This window comes from Henckelia pumila, chromosome 2 (assembly GCF_033568475.1).
Source record: "Henckelia pumila isolate YLH828 chromosome 2, ASM3356847v2, whole genome shotgun sequence".
NCBI lineage: Eukaryota > Viridiplantae > Streptophyta > Magnoliopsida > Lamiales > Gesneriaceae > Henckelia > Henckelia pumila.
The window spans coordinates 105,269,441-105,290,569 of NC_133121.1; the positions used below are offsets into that span (position 1 = coordinate 105,269,441).

The following is a 21,129-nucleotide window of genomic DNA, read 5'->3' on the forward strand; positions in this document are numbered from 1 at the left end:
CACATAGGGCACTTGCAATAAAGTAGTAATATAGTGTACTGCTAAATAGATTAGAGCAATTATGTAATCTCCAAAGTACCCTTCTCTTTTTTCTTTTTCTTTTTTCTCCTCTCTATAAGAGCCTTTTAGCTTTATTATTTCGCGCGAGTCGAGACAGAGTCAAAGTGTAGCCTGACCCGGTTGATGTCAAAAGAATTTGACCCGAAAAAAAACCATTTAGTCGGGTACTACTTGGTGTGGTATCAATATTATAGTTTAATATTTTGAAAATTTTATGATATATAAAAATATTTTTCAGTGCCCTATTTACAAATAGGCAAACACTTGTATGCAACCGTTGCACAGGTCGTATTCGTGTGACGGATCTTTTATATGGGTTATCCATTAAAAAGTATTACATTTTATGTCAAAAATATTATTTATTATTATAAATATGGATAGGTTGACCCGTCTCACGAATGAGACCGTTTCACAAGAGTGTTACTCTTACAAATATATGTCAAGACGTGGAAACGTATTTATTTAAAAAATTTAAAAAAAACATTTTTTTATGACTTGAGAACAACAGTAGTTTTCAAATCAAGTTAGTCATAGGTAAATTGCGCTGAAAAATCCTGCACGACAGGCTTACCGCTTACGGCTTACCCGAGAAGATGTTGACATAAAAATAAACTCTTGAATCGTATTCACTAATTAAACGCTCGCATATATTTTTTTTTTACAGCAAATCTTTTAAATTTATTGAGAAAATTCGTCGATTGCAAACTTAACTAGCCAAAAAAGAAAATCTCTGTTCATCCAAATGAAAGATGAAAGGAGAAAAGAAGTAAAAGAAGAGACAAAATGAGCAACAAAATTAGCTGAGCGACACACATGACTCAATTTTAAGATCATATATCCAAATCAATTTTGGATCATCAAATTTAGCTTTAAGATATTATCATTCTGCTAGCGTTGAACTCATCCGTAAAAACACATATATGGTAGATAGTGAGGGCCGACAAGAAGGGCAGCAATGTCATTTGAGTCGTGGCCGGCCTTGGTTGCCAATTTAATGACGTAATTTGCAAGGGGCATATGCGAATCTTGGGGGGGTTTATTCCTTTCGTGTAGCGTATATTCACTGACTTCTCTTCTCCCCCCATTTTGCGCGGGCCCCGCGTAGTCCTACGTGTCAGATCTGGCTCCCGTTAGCCGGTGACGTGGATTCCTTGGGACGTGTGTAATATATATCATTGGCTACCACGTGAATGCATGTCCCAATCTACCGATAAATGAAATATAAAACGTGACAGCACTAAAATAGAATGTTTGCTATAATTTCTTTTATAATATGATGGCGAAGATAATTTTTTTAAAAATTTGCATCATCATATCTTTGATTTAATTTATAAAAACAAATGTTTTTGTATAATTTTGTTTGTAATATGGATAGAGTTGAATCATCGAATCGATCTGTACCACCGCATAAACGGACTTTGTTGGTAATTTTTCGACCCATTCAAAAGACGGGTCAATCCGTCTCATCCCGTTTGATATAATTGAAAAAACCTATCAGGACCAACTTGTCATGTTTCTACAAAATAGATGAGTTGAGTTATCAAATTCTCAAATTTTCTAAATAACAGGTCGGTCAGTTGGTCGATCATTAGCCTATTTTGATGGTTCTTAATTGGAGTTATTTCAAATCGTCTCATTTTTCATCTTTTGATCCGGCGCATGCAACCTTAAGGTTGTGCACTCGCTTTTGATTAAGGAATTGTTTGGTTTGATGTATTATTAATCTATGTATAACTTATCACAATCAATTTTGCATTATTTTCGTCATATTATTTATCTATTTATTAATTAATAATTTTACATCAATTAAATCAAATAAATTATAATCTATCCATCAAATCAAATAATGTATTAACTATTTTTTCTTATTTATTTTTAATTTACATTATATTACTTATCTATGGATTACTTATCATATCAATCAAACCATACGGTGCCTAAAGGATTTGATTTGGTAAAATATTTGAAATGAAATCCAACCGTTGATTCAAATCTATCATAATGATCAATACATCCTACGTAGACTAAAAAGTGGTGAATTTCAAATTCAATCAACATAAATACATACGAACAATCAAATAAATTTAAAATACATAACTTCAAGTATTTCTATCCTAATAAGTAGTATCATCTCGTTGCATATTTCAATTTATTTAGTTTTATTTAATTTAATTCACGTTTGATGTCAAACCATCATTCATGCTAATTATAGCTTACCACAAGTGTCTTCCACGAACGATCATTTAAACGATTTGTTTTTTTCTGTTTTTTTTCCCCTGGTATCTTAATTGGACAATTACAGAATTACTAGCTAGTGCCTAGTTGTAATTAAATTACATAAGAGTACAAATACTAATTATTTATGTCTCTTATAACAACCCATCATATATATTATGAAAAAAAAACTAATTTGCTTAACTAAAAACTAGCTAACAGATTTAGGTTGTTTTTGTTGAAAATATGTTATTATTATTATTATTATTATTATTATTATTATTATTATTATTATTTAAAGTTGAATGTTGAATGTTGAATATTGAGTTGTAAAATGTGAAAAATTAGTGTGTGATGATGTAGATGATGATGTATTAATATTTGGACTAATCTCCAAATGAGATATGTATGAAGATAATGTTGCATGTATTGCTCAAATGAAAGAAAATACATCAAAATTGACAGAACCAAACATATCCCCCAAAGTTCTTTGCCTACACTCAAGAACTTGAGAAGAACAAAGATATTGATATCTGTTACATTCAATCAAGCGAGAACTCATCAGATATCTTGACAAAGGCACTTCCTACGACAATATTCAAAAAATATATATATAACATTGGGATGCACATTCTACGAAATATGTGAAGAATCACTTGTGTTAACATGAGGGAGAGTTTACGTGGCTGCACTTTTTTTCTTGCTATGGTTTTTATCCCACTGAGTTTTTCCTAGTAAGGTTTTTAACGAGGCAGTACAAAAACACGTAATAAAGACAGTCATCATATCACGATCATCATCACAAGGGGGAGTGTTGAAAATATGTTGTTGTTATTATTATTATTATTATTATTTAATGTTGAATGTTGAATGTTGAATATTGAGTTGTAAAATGTGGAAAAATAGTGTGTGATGATGTAGATGATGATGTATTAATATTTGGACTAATCTTCAAATAAGAACTATAAATAGGTCTCTTCATTTGTGTAAAAAAACACAATTGAGTTGAGAGAAAAATATTATAAAGTGTAGAGTTTGATATATTTTGAGTTTTGAAGTTTTTACTTTTTACCATATATTTTTACTTTTTCACAACAGTTTCATCATTTTTTTAAGTTATAAGAAAAAAACAAAGATTTTATGAACATCATACATGGAAAAAATACAAAGAAAATGTAATTAAATTATATAAATTTTCTATAATAATTAATGGCTGAGGATTTTGTTAGAATGGAAATATTTTTCAAACAAAACACCGGCCCTATCCCGTTTGGCCCACGATCCTCAAAAGTGGGTGGCAGGATATGGATCATGAATAATTGAGCTGGACTGGTGTTAATAAATAGTTACGTTGTACGCCCTTCGTTTCTTTTGGTCGTATCGATAATGAGATTATAACTGTTTTTGTCCCGATGTTGGCTTGCATTATATTCATAATTCACAGTTTAATCAATAAAACCAAACATATTATTATTTATTATCTATTGTCTATTGTTGCACCTATGTAGTATTTACCAATATTGTCATATCAGTTCAACCAATTTCAATTTTTATTATTGAGTTCAAATCAGCTGTTTGTTGATCGGTGACTGAACTTTTGTTTTTACGATAGATTGATGTTAAGCATCGACATTTCTCAATAAACCAAAACCTATCTTCAATCTTATTTTTGCTCGTTCTTTTCATATTGAAAAAAAATTTGTAAAAAATAAGCAAAAAAATATTTTTTTTTCCTCGACTTTAAATTAATTTTTTTTAAAATAAAATGTAAAATAACACAAAAAATAGAATTGAAAAAAATTAGGTTTTATTAAGTTAAAATTTGATTTCGCTAGTAGCAGTGAATCTCCGTGACCCACAAAAATTTTTAAAACCTTATATATTATATTATATTGACACTCCAGTTTATATTTATTTGTGATGAGATCCCTAGATTTTTAACTCGTAGACTCAGAGTTCATGTCCCACGGGAGATTTCTCAATTAACACACATACCATAAGTTTGAAGATCGAAACCATCGACCTCCACTAGAAATTGGTTTCTTAACATGCGCTCCCTCCCCAAACTAAAGTCCTGGATCTGTCCCTAGACGCGAATGTTGTGTGTTAACCGTTTCAAATCGGTTGAATAGAGATAGAGATTTTGGAAGTTGCACATATAAACTTGAATAATCCTCCCACTTCGAGCTAGTTTTTAAGATTGAGCTAAACCCAAATCCATTCTCAACATCGTTAGCTCTTGATATTAAGTTAGACTCAAGTTCATAATTTTAACATCGTTTTAACCGCATTTTTTATTATAAAAAAATTTTAAAAATTCTCTCAATTAATTTTTAAAAACTATACATGGGAAACATTTTTAAAAAAATTCAATTAAAAAATGTTTTTAAAAAATCTTATCTAAAAAACTTTTCTACTTGTAATTACCAAGTGTCTTCCACGAACTATCATTTAAGGTAACGCTGTGGCCTGTGTATACATTATGAGACGAGGAGGGATGTTTTAAATCTCTAAATCCAAATATATTTTTGTATTTAGTTTTTGTCAGAAAAAAAACAATTGTGCTAAAATATTTTGCTTACATATTCATTAAATATATTTTAATGTACTTATTTTTATGTTAAGAAATAATTAGTTTGTTTCATATAATTTTTTTTAATTTATGAATTTTTTTTATAAATGTCTATAAAAACTATTTAAATAAATCTAAGAGAAAATCACTTACAAGCAAAAAAACAAAAACAAAAATTCCATAGCAGTCCAAAATTCTCGACTCATTTATTTTACATTTATTTTTTTGATCCGTCTCACAGTTAATTATATAGTCTAGTTTTTATTTTTAATGTTATTTTTCTTATTTATCATTCATTTAAGTTTGTGTGTGTTTTAATACGGATTAAGAAGTTTTTGAAAAAGTAAATTTTGTAAAACAATTTTTTATTTTGTCATGATTTAAATATAATAAAATAATTGTACAAGTAGTTAATAATATTGATTTAATATAAATAAGTTGGTAAAATGGTAGGAACTATAATATTAAATATGAAAACCATACTATATAATTGAGATATATGAAAAAAGAAATGTAGCATAAATAAATAAGACGTGAGTACTATTATATCAATTCGTTCATTAAATGAATATCATTAACTACTTGTACAATTATTTTAATATATCCTCTCAAATTTTTTTATAATATATTAAATTTTTTATTAAATAAAAGAAAAAAAATATGTTATAAAATTTATTTTTCGAAATACTTTTTAATATTATTGAAAGCACGTCGTGAGTACAAGTTTAAACGAGTCGAACGAAAGAAAGAATAATAAAACATCATTAATGTGTAACGAATACACAAAACAGTAAATATCCAGTGCAATGGCAATGCCCGATTAGGATCTCATTTTCCCAGTTCGCCATTGGAGCAGCTTACATGATCTCGAATTTTCCATTAATGGAGACTGCGCGCAGCAGCAAGGCGGTCTATTTCCGGCAGTCTCGCCGCTCAACTTGTTTTGCGGCGGCCGGTCTTGTTTGGCTGCTAATCGATGGAAAGATGCAGGCATATATATAAACTGGTGCGCCCTTTTTATAGATAATATATAGTATTTTGTTTCCTCTTTCCTTTGCTTTATCAATTGGAAAGATGCAGCACAATCTAGAAAGCCTTTTCTTTGTATATACCAGGGTTTGAGTTCACAGGTGCCATTTTCCGCCTTTGTTTGCTTCCGTGGAATTGACTAATACGTAGAAAGCGATATGTGTGCACTTTCCCAGCATTTCCATAGACAATTTCTTAGTTGTTCAAGAATGAACGGAAAGATTGCGACAAAGTCAACTTAAATAATTTTTTTTGTTCATTAATCATACTGGCAATAGAATAGAATAAGGGGATTACGCCTTGGTTTAAAAATAATATTCATAGTGTGGAATTTGATCATTTTATGCATCGATTATATCATTAGCCTGTTTTGAAGGGAATAATTGGAGGATATGTCTAGAACCTATGACAATTGGGAGAGGCTGGTTGCGGCTGTTTTGAAAAAAGAGCAGCTCTGGCAACTTTTTCATCAACAGTCGAGGAGCACCAGCTTCTGCTCCGATGCATCAGATTTAAGCTCAAGTTTTGATCTGAGCTCTCCCATCCATGATGTACCATTTGACCTTTCTTGGCCCGGAGCTTCGTCTCCACATAGGAAATTATTCGAAGATGCAGTTGCGAAATTACGATTACTTCCGAAGTTGATTTTCATTTCTGATTTCAGTTTGGATTTTGTCCTTGAAGATGTTTTAAGGGCTTCGTCTAAGTTACTTGGCAGAGGAACGTTTGGGAGTGTGTATGCGGCTTCAATGGATAATGGGATATCGATTGCGGTGAAGAGGCTCAAGTTATTGAGTATTTTAGAACAAGATTTTAAGAAACATATGGAGATTGTTGGAGAAATCAGGCATGAAAATGTGGTTCCATTGAGGGCTTATTTATCGAGCAAAGATGAGAAGCTTATGCTCTATGATTATTATTACAAAGGGAGCGTTTCAGCTTTATTACATGGTATGCTCTCATGCTCTTAATTCATGTGAAAAATTGCTATATATTTAAAACAAGTTGTAGTTTCCACTTTCCACCCTAAATTTGTGACGGTGATGAGTCACATTCTCATGTTGTGGTTGGATTCTGCTTCCGAAATCAGGATGATAACTTAGTGACTGATTCTGTTTAGTAAAGAAGAGTATGATGATAGTAAAATTTATGTGTTCTGGGATTAACAATTATAAATTCTCCTCATTGTGCCTTGGTCCTGGTATAAATTTTGTAGACAGGGGCCTCTCTCCTGTTCTGTTGGGATTGTTCCTGCTTTTAAATGGGGCTCATCTCTGTTGTACTTCCTGTAACAGTGTGCCCCTCTCAACTTCACCATTGTCTTCTTCAAGGCTGAGCGGTATTTTGATTGTCTCAACTTCTTCTCATGTGGCTTGTTTCTTAATTTTGCCAGCCCATTGATGTATACGATCTTTCCCATTTTGTTTATGCATTTAGCCAACAAAAGTTTAGGTATGTATGTAGGATTTAACTCAGACTCCAATCTTTGGTGTAACTTTGGTTCAGCTTCATGATTTTGATTTGCCCTTTTTAGCTTAGATGCATGGACTACTAGCTGCATCGGGACTCTCTGGTAGTCTTAATATGTAAACCACTTCCCAACACATTGCGACACATGAAATGGTCCATAGTACCTGATTCACTAAAAGACTTTCTGCTGTCTGTGTGAAGGCAACTTTTGATTACCACCATGTTCCCAATTTCGAAAAACACGTATCTTCATTTTTTGGCACATGTCAAAATCAAGATGGGCTTTCCAATGTGGATGTTGTTTTGTTGATGGCTTTTGCAGAAACACTAGATTTTTTTATTGGAACATTTTTAAGTGTTTGTACACAGTCATTCAACGTCCTCTATTCTCACACGACTTTCTATTGGTCTCAAGACATCGAGAGAAATATGAATCTTGAATCTGATCTGATGCTCCTTTTCATGTTTTTAGGAAATACTGGTCAAAAACAGGATCACGTAGATTGGGAAACTCGACTACGAATTGCTGTTGGTGCTGCAAAGGGTATCTCTCATATACATATGCAAAATGGTGGGAAGCTTGTCCATGGAAACATAAAATCATCAAATATTTTTCTCACACCACAACACTATGGCTGCATATCAGATCTTGGCTTAGTGAACATGATACAAGCAACATTCATGCAAACTGCTCGGTATTCCAGAAGTTAAAAATACTAGCAATGGCTCACAAGCATCAGATGTCTATAGCTTTGGGATTCTGTTATTCGAACTCCTCACTCGAAAGTCCCCTGTACAAGTTGTCAGTGGTCACAAGGCTGTTGATCTAGTGAAATGGGTTCTTTCTGTTAAAAACAAGCTGTGGGTTGCTTAAGTATTTGATAAGGATCTATTAAAGAATCCATCTATCAACAAAAAGATGGTAAAGATGTTGGAAGTGGGTATACGTTGTGTAGAGAAGTCGTCAAAGAAGAGACCTCGAATGACTGATGTAGTGAGAATGCTAGAGGATATTAGGTCGGTGAACACAGACAATCCGGTGACTGTTGCCTTAGACGAGAAGCTTTGGTTTCTCGAGAATGATTTTCCTGCTTTTGACCTTCATGAGATGTTGACGGCTTCTGCTGAGGTGCTTGGAAGAGGAACATTTGGAACTTCTTACTTTGCAGAATTAGCTAAAGGCAATAGAATTATGATAAAAAGATTGAGAGATGTTAATGTTACAAATAAAGAATTTCAGCAGCATATGGAGGTCATTGGACGGATTAGGCATGAAAATGTTTCTGAGTTAAGGGCATACTACAATTCTAAGGATGAGAAGCTATTGGTGTATGACTATATCAATCAGGACAGTGTATCTGCTTTACTACACGGTACGTAAAAAATCATATATATGGTAGCTGTTCTGCCTTGCTTTCCATGTGAGGAATACTTTTTAACAACCAAACTTTGCCGTAATTTTTTTTCTTATTGAGACGTGATAGCGTACTCATTCCTGATCCTACCCAAATATGGAAAATTGTGTTTTTATAGATATAATATGGAACTTTTAACCGAATTATTTATGAAATTTTATAAGCTTTTGGAGTTTTTATCACTATAAATCCAACTCTACATGGATATTCTCATGGTATGATGGTAAAGCTTGCATAAAATATAGCACATGCTCAATTTATAAATATGGATTCTTGATTCTGTCTATAATCAATATTAATGCTGAACTCCTCTTATTTTGGTTTTGTAATGAGCTTATTTACGTGGGATTTTCATTGCAGTCACAACTATAATTTGATAACTGACTGTTTGTTAGCTTTACTGGTTTTATGTTCTTGAAGAAGACGTTGGTGAAGGCCACTGGGAAAATCCCTTCCTGTGTGGATGCTATGTTTTAGTAATTAGTGTTGGCGATAACTTAATAATTCACAAATTTTCAGAGTTTGTATTCTATAATCATGCTACTCTAGCACATTGGATTAATGTTCTTGGAGCTTTACAATGGCAAACAGTTGGTAATACAAATTGGGAAAAAATGTTTTATAAAATTTGCAGGAAAAGGTAGTGCTGGTGGGACTCATTTAGATTGAGAGACACGACTAAAAATTGCGGTGGGTGTGGCAAGGGGGATTGCTCACTCTCAAGATGGTTGTAAGTTTGTGCATGGAAATATAAAAACCTCAAACATTTTCCTTAATGAACAAGGGTATGGTTGTGTCTCCGATATTGGATTGTCAAAACTGGTGAGACCAATCACAGCTTCAGGTATTCGACCTCCAGTATATCATGCTCCAGAGTTCACAGACTCCAGGTGCGTGTCACAAGCTTCTGATGTCTACAACTTTGGAGTTGTTCTACTCGAGCTTGTTTATGGAAAGCAAATCCAAGTAGATGCAGAAGATGGCGATGCCATCTCACTATGTAGGCTGATACAGTCAGTTGCTCGCGAGGAGTGGATTGATCAAACATTTGCAGAGTTTTTCAAGACCCACGAAAACATAGAAGAGTCAGTTTTGGAATTGTTGGAATTAGCAATCAGTTGTGTCGCTGATGCCCCCGAGTGCAGACCTAAAATGGCTGAAGTTGTAAAGATATTGCATGAAATTGCCGGTGAGCCTTCCATTGAATCAAGACTGGAAGTCATGTTGGAAGTCGAACATCCACAACCTCATTGATAACATGGTGTACTGTAATCTCGTATCTCGTAGACCCGATCATATTTGTTACAAGAAATTTGGTTCAGGCGGAGCTGAATCTTGATTCGTCTTGTGAAACATTCTTGTGCTATATCATACATTCTCGGTCTCCTCTCATAGACCCGATCATTTTACATGTTCGATTCTCATTAAGTACAAGTTTGTGTGATTACTGGGTGGTGGATTGCAAGAGAGCAACAATTACAGAGACCAATGATATACACTAAAAACTCGAAGTGTGGAGGAGGACTACTGAAATTCGTAAGAAATTGCATCACTTTGGTCTCACAAATCCTTAACATAAACTCTGAAATATTAATTGCATGCTGTCTTATAATGTTAAAAAGTTTGTCGAAACTGAAGCAAATAAATACAACGCCCACTTTCTTATAAGTTTTTGGTCCATTCAGATTCAATGAACGGGAGAGGCATGTCTATTTTGTTTTGTTAAAAATGCTTATTATAGATCGATTATGGTAATTTATAAGTATGAAAACAATCGAAATTAATATTTCTTGCATTCAGATTGTGTAAGTTTAATTATTGTTTTAACATGTTCGATTCCCGCTTATTGCGGGTAGCTTTCTTAATTTGTTTAGGTAGATTTAGAAGTTTTTTTTTTTTTTGTAAGTATTTTGCTCAAGATAAGCACGTCTTGAGTCCACGCTCGTCCCGTTTGTAGTAGGAGCAACTACTTTATATGATTATGATTTAGATGAAAATTATATTGTACTCTAAAAATACTAATAATAATAATAATAATAATAATAATAATAATAATAATAATAATAATAATAATAATAATAATAATAATAATAATAATTCTTTTAACGCTGCCATTCTAACAATTTTATCTGATTATAAATTTTGTATTAATTTACAAAGTAATTGTGATTTGTGATATAATATAATCTTTTTAAAATAGATAATTATCTAGATTGTCGGATAATTCAAAAGTGTTTGTAAAACATGTGTTGAGACCTGAATTGAGCCTAAAGATTGTTGGCTTTGAATCAATAGAATTAAATTTCTTCAAATGAAAATTATTATTTACTTGATTCCATACTATCAAATTAACACCAATATAACTAGGTCTTAGAATTAACCTTGTTAAATATTGGACCATTTATATTCTCAAGTGAATTTCAAATCTACTCCATATCAAATTATATACAATTTAAACATATATAGTGACATGGATTTCAAAATCACCCCATGACCCAATATAGTTGCGATTGCAAATTTGCCCCTCTAATCTTTGATCTTTCCTTCCATATCAAATACATCAATTTAACTCGTCAAAAAAAAAAAAATACATCGATTTATACATAACCTAAATGAATTTGAGTCTCAAGGTAAATTATATACATTCTTGTTTCATTTTCTATTTGCATTCATTTGATTCCATATGTAATATATATGTTGTATGATTATATGCACTTTTTTTAACAACAATGGAACTCGCCGTCGCTAACATTCTGTGCACATTAGATAAACTTTCGAGATAACGCAATAATCTGCAGACCATGTTAGTCAGCTAAACAACATTTATATAATTGAATCCTATCTTATCTGACCCATGCCATCATTATTAGTCGTAATGAAAACAACGAGTGAAAGAAGTGGTAGAGTTGAATTTGAGTAATAGTTAATACAAAATATTTTGTTATCTTATTTAAATAGTAAAATAAAGTATAGGATAATATGTAATGATTGTATTAGGGCTATTTATGGAAAAACAATAATACAAATCTTTACAAACATTATCTTTGTCATATTTATCATGAATCATAGATCTTTCAAATCTAACTAACAATAATCAATATCTAAACACGTACATAATTATATATAACAATAACACATAACATCTTTTTTTTCCCCAAACATCTTCTTTCACTGTCGTTTAGTTTTTTTTCCGCACGAAACCAAATCGAATTGGTTTTTGGACCCGTGCATCTGGCTATATATAAAAGATTTCCGTAATCTCGTAAGCAAATTAATTCAATACATACGTGCATAACGAAAAGACCCAAAACTTATTCAATAAACTCTTGTTACTTCTAGTGCAAATTAAATCATCTGCGAATCCTATTCCTATAGCTTCTATCAACCAAAACCATTAACCATGTCGAGTTCTAACTTCGAAGATCTCTCTCTCGATTTGCAAACTGAGATTGTAGCTCGCGTAGCATCGACTTCGCTCGCCGATTACTTTAATATGAAGAAAAGGTACACATACATACCGATCGCCATGATATTTAAAAAAAATTATGTTCGATTTTGATTTTTTCTGGTATTTGTGTTCACAAAATATTTATTTTATAGTTGCAAGAAGATTAGATATCTTGCGGAGGAGGGGTTTGTGTACGGTAAGGTTTGTTTAGAGAAAATCCCAATCGATGCATGGTACAGCTCCAACGGAAGGATTTCTCTCTTTATCAATCAATGCTTGGAAAACGAAAATCCAGAGGCATTATTCAGACAAGCAATGGTACGTATGTCTTTTTTCCTTTGATTACTTGCACAAAACATGCGCAAAATTACTCGGAGACTTGAACGGGTGTTAAACTAATAAAGAGTTAGTTATAAAGTCATGAGGTGTCTTCCCAAAAGGCTTGCCTATTGAGTGGGGTTTATTAATTTAATATTTCAATGTGAGATACCCTAACATAAGGTGATGCTCCCGGTATTTCATGTAAGACGTGTGGTCCAACGCATTGAACCATGTGAATGATTTCGTTTGAGGGGAGGATTGTTGATAGTTAACCAAAATCCACATTGATAGATTAAGGAAAGAAGATAATATATGGAAAAAAAAATTAATTATGTGTCATTATATTCTAATCAATATATGGTTTTCGATCTCTCTCATTCCTTGTTTTCAAAATCTAGGCATGGGGTGGCCAAAAAATATTTTAAATTTCAAAAAACTCTTGTCAGATTGTCTCGTAAGTGAATGTTGTGAGACGAATTAACATGATTCTAGCTATTTGGGTCATCAATAAATTCTCATGAGCCAAATCTATATCTTTAATTGACAAGCCAATATTATATAATTTTTTATGCACAAAATTCTTATCTTTGACATTCATATTTTCATAAATTCCACGAGCGAATTATCTATATATTTGTTTTGTAAGACTAATACAAACAACAAATCTAATACTAATTAATGATATGAATTTATTATATATATAAAAAAGAATATTACTCAAGCATGATTAATATAAATCTTACGTAAATGCTGTGTGTGTGTATATCTCAGGTGGAGTATTTTTGCTGGGGTGAAATAGAAACAGCCACCGAGTACGTGAACAGCGCGGCTGTATTAGACCACCACGGCGCGGCTTACCTCCTCGGACTCATGTTATTATTCCACGGAGAGGAGTACAAATATGATGGGATAAAGATGTTGAGTACGGTTAAGAAATCGAGTTGTTTTAACGGATCGGTGCCGACGTATCGGAAACTTTTGATAGAGCTTCTGAGAAAGACAAAGATACAAAACCTCGACGTTTTGTACTATCGTCCGAGTTGTTGTGACGACAGAGTATTTCACGGCTATTGCGACGCTTGCTTTTGCGATTTCGAATTGTCTTATATTTTCAATGCCCTCGATCGATGCTGATCTTAGCTAGATTTCATGGAGTGTAATGTTATTGACACGAAGATATTCGAGTAGTAGTATATATTTAAAATAATTTCGCGCAAAATTTATTTTTTCCTATAAAAAAATAATTATGTCTATATATCCCATCATTAGATTCTCTATTTATCAATGATCAACGCCTGGAAAATGAAAACCTAGCTACAGACATTATTCAGGCAATGTATTTTTCCTTTAATATAATTACTAGCACAAAACATGCACACACATATGTTGCACAAAACCATTAGATTTCATGCATGGATTGTGATGGATTTGTTCAATTAGTACAAGTATCTTTCTATTTATGAAATATTAATATGAACTGATTTGAGTATTGGTTTGCCAAATTGTCTGATGCCATTTACTGTTATTTTGTATGGAAAGTACTAATCTTAAATACAATTTACGACAATTGTCTATATATATAATTTACTGGAACATATATCCAATGTTGTGGAAGAAAAACAACACCATGTGTTGTATTTTTTTTCTTCTCATTCTAAAATACATGTCAAACGGTGTCCAATTTAATCATGTCAAGACAATAATATATACCATCTCCAAACATTTCCATTTAGATCTGTTTTCTGAAAGGTTTTAAAACCATTTCCCAAATATTTTTGGACATATATTTGTCTTTGCCAATATACATCATCCTAAATTCATATAAATTTAAAATCTTAACAACTTACTTTTATTAATGATTCAAGAATCTTCAGCAGTTTCTTTGGACCAGAGGAGGTATCTGTTTTGTAGATTGGGCCTAGATGGTAAGTTGGACTGGCCCTGGTGGGCTGGAGTAAAAAGCCTTAATGGGAATAACAAAAAAAATAACAATTGCTGGATCAATTTGTTGTCAGTGTAAGTTCCCGCAATCGGCCGTTGAAGTAAATTGCATTGCAGTGTGAGAAGCAACCAAAATGATGGTGGATCTGAGCGCCTTCTCCGACGAGAAATTCGACCCGAAGAAATGGATAAACGGGGCGTTGCAGCAGAGGCACCCTCAGGATCCGGTCGAGAAGCAGCTGGTGGATCTGGAAATGAAGCTTCAGGTGGTGTCGGAGGAGATCGCCGCCTCACTCGAGGAGCAGAGCTCCGCCGCAATCCTCCGTGTTCCTCGCGCATCAAGAGATGTCCTTCGTCTCCGAGATGAGGCGCTGTCTCTCCGCTCCTCCGTCGCCTCTATCCTACTTTTCCTCAAAAAGGTATTCAACTCTTTGCCCATGGTTTTTTGCTTTCATTGCTAATTTTTTTTTTCTTCTTTTACTAGGAACGGACGTAGTAAATATCTGATATTTTTCAACTACATTTGTTTTATACTGAAAAATGTTGAAAAGACATAATCAACTGAAGAAAGAGATTGAAGAGAGTGCGCCAATTTACATGATTTTCTACTGGTCGGACAAATGGAAGATATCTTTTGAGTGATGTGTGATGAGTGCTTTGCATTGACACAAATATATGCTTATAAAGTACTTGGGCAGAATTATGTGTAAAAGCTGTTATCTCGATGCCTCTCTGTTCATGAAAAAAAAAGTTTGCAGGCGGAGGGATCCTCTGCAGAATCAATAGCCACTCTTGCCAAAGTTGACACTGTCAAGCGGAGAATGGAAGCTGCATACGAGACATTACAGGTAGCACTTGTTTCAATTTATACGTTGAATGAAGATCCTGCCGAATGATTATCTGATTGTGACTCAATGTTGCTTACGGGGCTCAACAGGATGCTGCCGGCCTGACGCAGCTGAGTTCGACCGTGGAAGATGTATTTTCCAGTGGTGATCTCCCACGGGCTGCAGAAACTCTGGCAAACATGAGACACTGTCTGACTGCTGTTGGGGAGGTGATTTATGGCTCATTCTCGTGCGGATGATTTTTCATATCAGAGCTGGCAAAGATGAAATGACATTATACACAACTCAAAATTTTCAGGTTGCTGAATTTGCTAATATAAGGAAGCAGCTTGAAGTTTTAGAAGATAGACTTGACTCTATGGTTCAGCCTCGCCTGACAGATGCATTGAACAATCGAAAAGTATTTGTTGTCAAACATTTTTACGTTTTATATTTCTCAAAGAATTTTATCCTTGCCATATTACCTTATGTCATAGTGTTTTTCGTCACTGACTTCTGAGCAGGCTATATCCTTCTTTTCTGTAGGTTAATGTTGCTCAAGAAATGAGGGGAATCCTCACTCGAATTGGGAGATTTAAGTCTTTAGAGGTTCACTACACAAAAGTGCACCTAAAATCCATAAAGAAGTTCTGGGATGACTTTGACTTGAGGCAACAATCTAATAAATTTGCAAATGAGAAAAATGAAGCAGAAAGATTCTCAAGTAGCCTTGATTCTCACTCGAATTTGTCAACAATTTCATTGTCAAGCTGGTTGCCTAGTTTCTATGATGAGTTGCTTCTTTATCTTGAACAAGAATGGAAGTGGTAATATTCCTATAAATCAGAAGGATTTCGAAGTTTTTGCTCCTTGAGAATTAATACTGGCGTTGTTTGCCTAAAGAGATATAGAAAATACTTGTAAATATGTTACTTTAGCAGTTCGTATTAGAGGTTGCTTTCTGCCTGGTACATGAACTGACATATCGGGGTGATGTATTTTGTCAAAATTCTGAATCAGTTTATAATTTCAAATATCATCCCGCTTTTAATTTACATGAAACCCTGTATTCTCTATCATAGTGAACTAGGCAACAGAAACAAATGGGAATGGTCTTTGGTTGTGATTCTGGTGTTTTTAAGTTGCAATAATAATTGTTTATAGAAATGAACCATTTCACACTCAAAAAACTTTCCTCTACAGGTGCATCCTAGCTTTTCCTGAAGATTATAAAGCTCTTGTTCCAAAGCTGTTGATTGAAACGATGTTAGCTATTGGAGCAAGTTTTGTGGCCCGTATTAATCTTGCAACTGGTGATGTTGTTCCTGAGACGAAAGCATTGGCCAAAGGTTGTAACTGATGTGGCACTCTCTTTGAAACTTTAGTTATGGTACAATTTTGAGTTCTGAAGGGAATATAGAAGTTATCTTTTGACCAAGTATTCAAAATTGGGAACGTTTGATGAACATGTGTGTGAAGGATTAGGTTAAACTTTCCCACTCATTAGTAAGCGCCATGGCTAAAAATAAATTATAATAAGTAGAGGATGTCTGGTTAAATTCTACCCTCGGAAAGAATTTAATTTTCACCATTTGTAAACATAATCCTCAATATTTTGTGAAGCTTTGAGTTGCTACAAACGCAAGCACAACTCAAGAAAGGATGACAGCTTCAATAATATGAATCAGTTTGTTATAGGCCAGCGAAGTATTTACAATAGTCTAGTAGCATGGTCATCTTTTTATATAGATGTCTGAAATCTTTGAGCCAACCATATTAAAACCAGTAACTTAAATAATCTGCTTGAGTTCTGTGCATGCTCAACTCAATGGTAAGTATGAAAGTTCTGTTAATATTGCTTTTCAGTTCAGTACAATGTGCAGCTTGTCTATGATGGTTATTGCCAACCCCAGAAACTAGGGAATTTGATATTAGTTAGGATTAATTTAAGCACAATTGTTTCAAAAACCTTCCTCATTCCATAAGAATTATGCCATTTTGCCTTCCTCATTTTATTGTCTGGCATGATTATCTGAATCAAGTGGTTTTTAAGTTATATTCAAATAATAGCGAAGTAATCAGGGAAGCTGATTGTACCACATTCATCCTCTTTATTGTCTCCTGGCAATAAATTTTTTCCCTTTCATTGCCCCTCAATTCATCGATTTCTTTCTTGTTGGTTTCAGGTATATTAGACATTTTATCTGGGGATTTGCCTAAAGGTGTCAGGATGCAGACTAAACATCTGGAGGCCCTGATAGAACTACATTCCATAACAGGGACTTTTGCCAGGAATATCCAACATCTGTTTTCCGACTCAGATCTTCCTGTGTTGGAGGATACATTAAAGGCACTCTACCTTCCTTTTGAAACTTTTAAACAAAGGTAACAGGTTTCTATAAATGTTTGAATTTTACAATGTGATTTGAGCTTGATCAACTAAAGTATATCATCATAACATGCATATCTAGGCTGAACTGATATTAAGTTGCAACAAGATAACATATTTGAAGGCTTTTCTCTCAGAGTCTTGTGGTGTGAATATGATTCTTGTATATGCAACCCTAGCCAATTTACATACATACTACCCAGCCACTCATTACTGCTTAAATTTACTAGTTATTGACTTCATGTTTTAAGGTATGGGCAAATGGAACGTGGAGTGCTATCTGGTGGGATTGCAGGACTTGATCTCAGGGGAGTTAGTACTCGTATTATTGGTGTCCAGGGAGTCGAGCTTAGTGAAACCGTTAGGAGGATGGAAGAGTCCATCCCACATGTCGTGCTGCTTCTTGAAGCTGCCACTGAGAGGTGCATTAATTTTACTGGTGGTTCTGAGGCAGATGAGCTTATTCTCGCTCTTGATGATGTAACATTGCAATACATTTCTGCACTTCATGGCAACCTCAAGTCACTAAGAGCTGTTTGTGGGGTGGATGCCATGGTGGAACATGTCGGAACAAAGAAGGAAATGGGATCCGATCGTAAGGAAGCAGCTTCACATGCGCGCAGAGTGGATTTCACGTCAACTGAGGAGGAGTGGTCATTTGTCCAGGGTGCTTTACAAGTACTCACAGTTGCTGACCGATTGACTAGTCGGATTTCAGTTTTTGAAGCTTCCTTGAGGTCCACTCTTGCTAGATTGAGCACCAACTTGTCTCTCTCTGTATACGGTTCAAACCTTGATCAAAACCAATCACACATGGATGATACTCCTGGAAATGGCGAGTTGTCTATAGCTGGAAGGGCTGGTTTGGATGTGGCAGCTCTTAGGCTTGTCGATGTCCCTGAAAAGGCTCGGAAACTTTTTAACCTCTTGGAGCAGGTTCTTGGCTTTACGTGATTCTTGTCAATCAATACCTTGAACCCTATGTGTTGGTCATCTTTTATAATTTAACAGAAGACGTGTAGGGAATTGTACGTTTAAATAGTTAGTATCTTTATCAAACTGATGATTTTGAAAGAAATATTATCATTTCTCACTTAGATTTAGAGAAATCTACTGAAGCATAAAATAGTCTTCTTTATAATACCTGCAAGGTATGCAATCTGATATTTTTATTTTCTAATAAATGTTATCATGGTTTATTCAAATTTCTCATGGTTGTTGCAGTCAAAAGATCCCCGGTTTCACGCCCTTCCACTTGCTTCTCAAAGAGTCACTGCTTTTGCTGAGGCAGTCAATGAGCTAGTTTATGATGTCCTTATTTTGAAAGTCAGACAACAGTATAATGATTTGTCACGGCTGCCTGCCTGGACATCTGTTGAAGAACCAAGTGCTTTTCCCGTCCCAAGCTTCAGTGCATACCCACAAGCTTATGTGATCAATGTTGGTGAATACCTGCTTACGTTACCTCAACAACTAGAACCACTAGCCGAAAGCATTTCTAACAGTGATGCCAATACTGAGGAGGCACAGTTCTTTGCCACTGAATGGATGTTCAAGGTGACAAATGCTTTCACTCTGATAGAATTTTGAAAACTTGGGTGATTTTACAACGTATATGTCAATAAAACATGCCTAATAGTCATAGGGCAGAGACCAAAAACTTTATCTGTCTTAGGTCGGGCAATGAAAATATTTAGGAGTGAAATTGATAGTTACGGATGAATATATTGCTGTTGTACAAAAAATCGTAGCTGATGGCAAGAGTATGATTCAAATATTTTGAACTATAAAGCAACTTAGGCTACGATTCAGTCTTTGTATCACAGATGCTGGCACATAGGACTGAAAGGAAATATGTTGCTGTCTAACAAATGATCCTAGTGGATAATTTTTGGTTGTAAAGAACTCAACACATGAAAATCGCAACTCCATGCTAAGCACCCTGAAAACATAACTGTTTAGAAATTCACAGTTTCTGTGAACCATACTACCTGTGATTCTTTATAATTAGGCCATGACCGAAATGTGAGCCATCTCTGTGATACCATCTTCATTTAAAGTTAACAGAGTGTGATGCTATTATTGTTGATAGGTTGCTGAGGGAGCCACTGCTCTTTATGTCGAGCAACTACGTGGAATACAGAAGATGACAGATCGCGGAGCCCAGCAGGTCTCAGTGGATATTGAGTACTTGAGCAATGTCCTTTCGGCTCTATCAATGCCCATCCCTCCGGTTCTTGCCACATTTCATACCTGCTTTTCTGCACCAACAAACGAGCTTAAAGATCTAGTGAAAGCAGATTCAGGTAGCCAGCTTGATCTTGCAACTGCCAATCTTGTCTGCAAAATTCGAGGTTTGAGGCTCGAATAGTTCAGTTTCGACCACATTGATGAGTTATGATGGAAGCAAGTTTCCTGTTTTGCCTCTTCTTAAACCATTGCATAGCAGACATAATTTTGAAAAAGAAATGAACTCCGGTAACTCTTTTTTTTTGTTTTTTGTTTTCCTTGACCTATTTTTCCTTTGAGTACCATCCCTTGTTTCATTTGTAAATGACCTATATACACAGTGTAAAAACAATTTAGTAGATCGATTCTTGTATAATCTCTTTTAATTTATTTTGAAACTATTTTACAGGCACTCTTCATTCCAAATATTCAAGTATTTACAACCGCTAAACCATTTTGTGGCTCTTAATAATCTGATGAATTAACATGATGATTGATTGGTTGAGCTTTCTTAAAATTTGTTCGAGCCAATATTTTTCCAAGAGGGATCTTTCTTCCTCTTCTTTTTTTATTTTTTATAAAGGTTTTATTTGAATTCTTTTCCCCCAAAATATTCTTGTATGTTTTCATAATTCTCATTGTGTTTTCCACAGATCCACCCATATTTTACTGACACCCTCTCAATGTCTCATACCTTAAAAGTACTAGCAAAAAAAACACACTTTGTGTGTGAAAACTAGATAAAATACAATAATTGAAGAAAATATTTGAGTAAAAAAAAGATAAAAGAACATGAGATGATTTATGTTTTGTTATCACATAAATAAATTATTTTTGGGTGAGGAGTACAACTAAATATTACAATAGTGGAGATAAATGAGAGAGAGGTTGAGAAAGTGAGATAGTGAGAATGAAATATTAATTTCTTATCCTTGTATTGGTTTACTTAAAATTTCAATTAGTAAAATTAAGGATATTTTAGGATGTTCACTAAAAATACCAAAAGTAGTTTTTATGAGACTCTCTTTTATTATAATAACTAGCTACGGTGCACACGCGTTGCATGTGTATTGTAATATTTGAATTTTATGATGTGTCAATAAGATATAACGTAAATGATATTCATAAATTTCTGAAAAATTATAAAAAAGATAAATGTTTGCATAATTTTATAAGAAATAAGAAAAAACAAAGATAAATCATAATTGGAGTGG

At 34.0% G+C, this 21,129-nt stretch overlaps 4 protein-coding genes across 11 annotated transcripts; all 4 read left to right on the forward strand.

The window, feature by feature from the left end:
• The first annotated feature begins 5,527 nt into the window (after window positions 1-5,527).
• LOC140880930 (probable inactive receptor kinase At4g23740) lies at window positions 5,528-9,558 on the forward strand. 7 transcript variants are annotated; one of them, XR_012149762.1, is made up of 4 exons: window positions 5,537-5,852; window positions 6,252-6,826; window positions 7,818-8,718; window positions 9,395-9,558. XR_012149762.1 is itself a non-coding variant. In XM_073285819.1 (4 exons), exons 3-4 carry the CDS (start codon window positions 8,265-8,267, stop codon window positions 9,427-9,429), a joined length of 489 nt encoding a protein of 162 aa, XP_073141920.1. In that variant the 5' UTR covers window positions 5,539-5,976; window positions 6,540-6,826; window positions 7,818-8,264; the 3' UTR covers window positions 9,430-9,558. The 7 variants fall into 7 exon arrangements, 5 of the variants coding, with proteins under 5 accessions (XP_073141917.1, XP_073141916.1, XP_073141920.1 ...); XM_073285819.1 differs by having other exon boundaries at window positions 5,539-5,976; window positions 6,540-6,826; XM_073285818.1 differs by having other exon boundaries at window positions 5,539-5,852; window positions 6,540-6,826.
• On the forward strand, window positions 9,485-10,014 carry LOC140878075 (probably inactive receptor-like protein kinase At5g41680). The gene is made up of 2 exons (XM_073281677.1): window positions 9,485-9,494; window positions 9,545-10,014. Exons 1-2 carry the CDS (start codon window positions 9,485-9,487, stop codon window positions 10,012-10,014), a joined length of 480 nt encoding a protein of 159 aa, XP_073137778.1.
• A 2,146-nt stretch (window positions 10,015-12,160) lies between these two features.
• Window positions 12,161-13,663, forward strand: LOC140878076 (putative F-box protein At1g67623). The gene is made up of 3 exons (XM_073281678.1): window positions 12,161-12,264; window positions 12,361-12,526; window positions 13,301-13,663. Exons 1-3 carry the CDS (start codon window positions 12,161-12,163, stop codon window positions 13,661-13,663), a joined length of 633 nt encoding a protein of 210 aa, XP_073137779.1.
• Window positions 13,664-14,549: 886 nt separating this feature from the next.
• LOC140880453 (conserved oligomeric Golgi complex subunit 7) lies at window positions 14,550-20,321 on the forward strand. Of its 2 annotated transcripts, none has more exons than XM_073284905.1 (10): window positions 14,550-14,889; window positions 15,229-15,318; window positions 15,408-15,527; window positions 15,617-15,718; window positions 15,844-16,124; window positions 16,501-16,646; window positions 17,484-17,682; window positions 17,938-18,622; window positions 18,911-19,243; window positions 19,779-20,321. In XM_073284905.1, the coding sequence occupies exons 1-10, from the start codon at window positions 14,605-14,607 to the stop codon at window positions 20,055-20,057; spliced, it is 2,520 nt and encodes an 839-aa protein (XP_073141006.1). In that variant the 5' UTR covers window positions 14,550-14,604; the 3' UTR covers window positions 20,058-20,321. The 2 variants fall into 2 exon arrangements, with proteins under 2 accessions (XP_073141006.1, XP_073141007.1); XM_073284906.1 differs by having other exon boundaries at window positions 14,756-14,889; window positions 15,222-15,318.
• Window positions 20,322-21,129: the final 808 nt, after the last annotated feature.

What these genes read in the sequence shown, in the direction of transcription:
- LOC140878076 (XM_073281678.1), top strand. Translation starts at nt 12,161, where the DNA reads ATGTCGAGTTCTAACTTCGAAGATCTCTCTCTCGATTTGCAAACTGAG. An exon ending in TACTTTAATATGAAGAAAAG is followed by an intron (nt 12,265 to 12,360) that starts GTACACATACAT and finishes TTTATTTTATAG; the next exon opens with TTGCAAGAAGATTAGATATC. An exon ending in CATTATTCAGACAAGCAATG is followed by an intron (nt 12,527 to 13,300) that starts GTACGTATGTCT and finishes TGTATATCTCAG; the next exon opens with GTGGAGTATTTTTGCTGGGG.
- LOC140880453 (XM_073284905.1), top strand. Translation starts at nt 14,605, where the DNA reads ATGATGGTGGATCTGAGCGCCTTCTCCGACGAGAAATTCGACCCGAAG. An exon ending in CTGCATACGAGACATTACAG is followed by an intron (nt 15,319 to 15,407) that starts GTAGCACTTGTT and finishes GGGGCTCAACAG; the next exon opens with GATGCTGCCGGCCTGACGCA. An exon ending in GACGAAAGCATTGGCCAAAG is followed by an intron (nt 16,647 to 17,483) that starts GTTGTAACTGAT and finishes TGTTGGTTTCAG; the next exon opens with GTATATTAGACATTTTATCT.
- LOC140880930 (XM_073285815.1), top strand. Translation starts at nt 6,268, where the DNA reads ATGTCTAGAACCTATGACAATTGGGAGAGGCTGGTTGCGGCTGTTTTG. An exon ending in CGTTTCAGCTTTATTACATG is followed by an intron (nt 6,827 to 7,817) that starts GTATGCTCTCAT and finishes TCATGTTTTTAG; the next exon opens with GAAATACTGGTCAAAAACAG.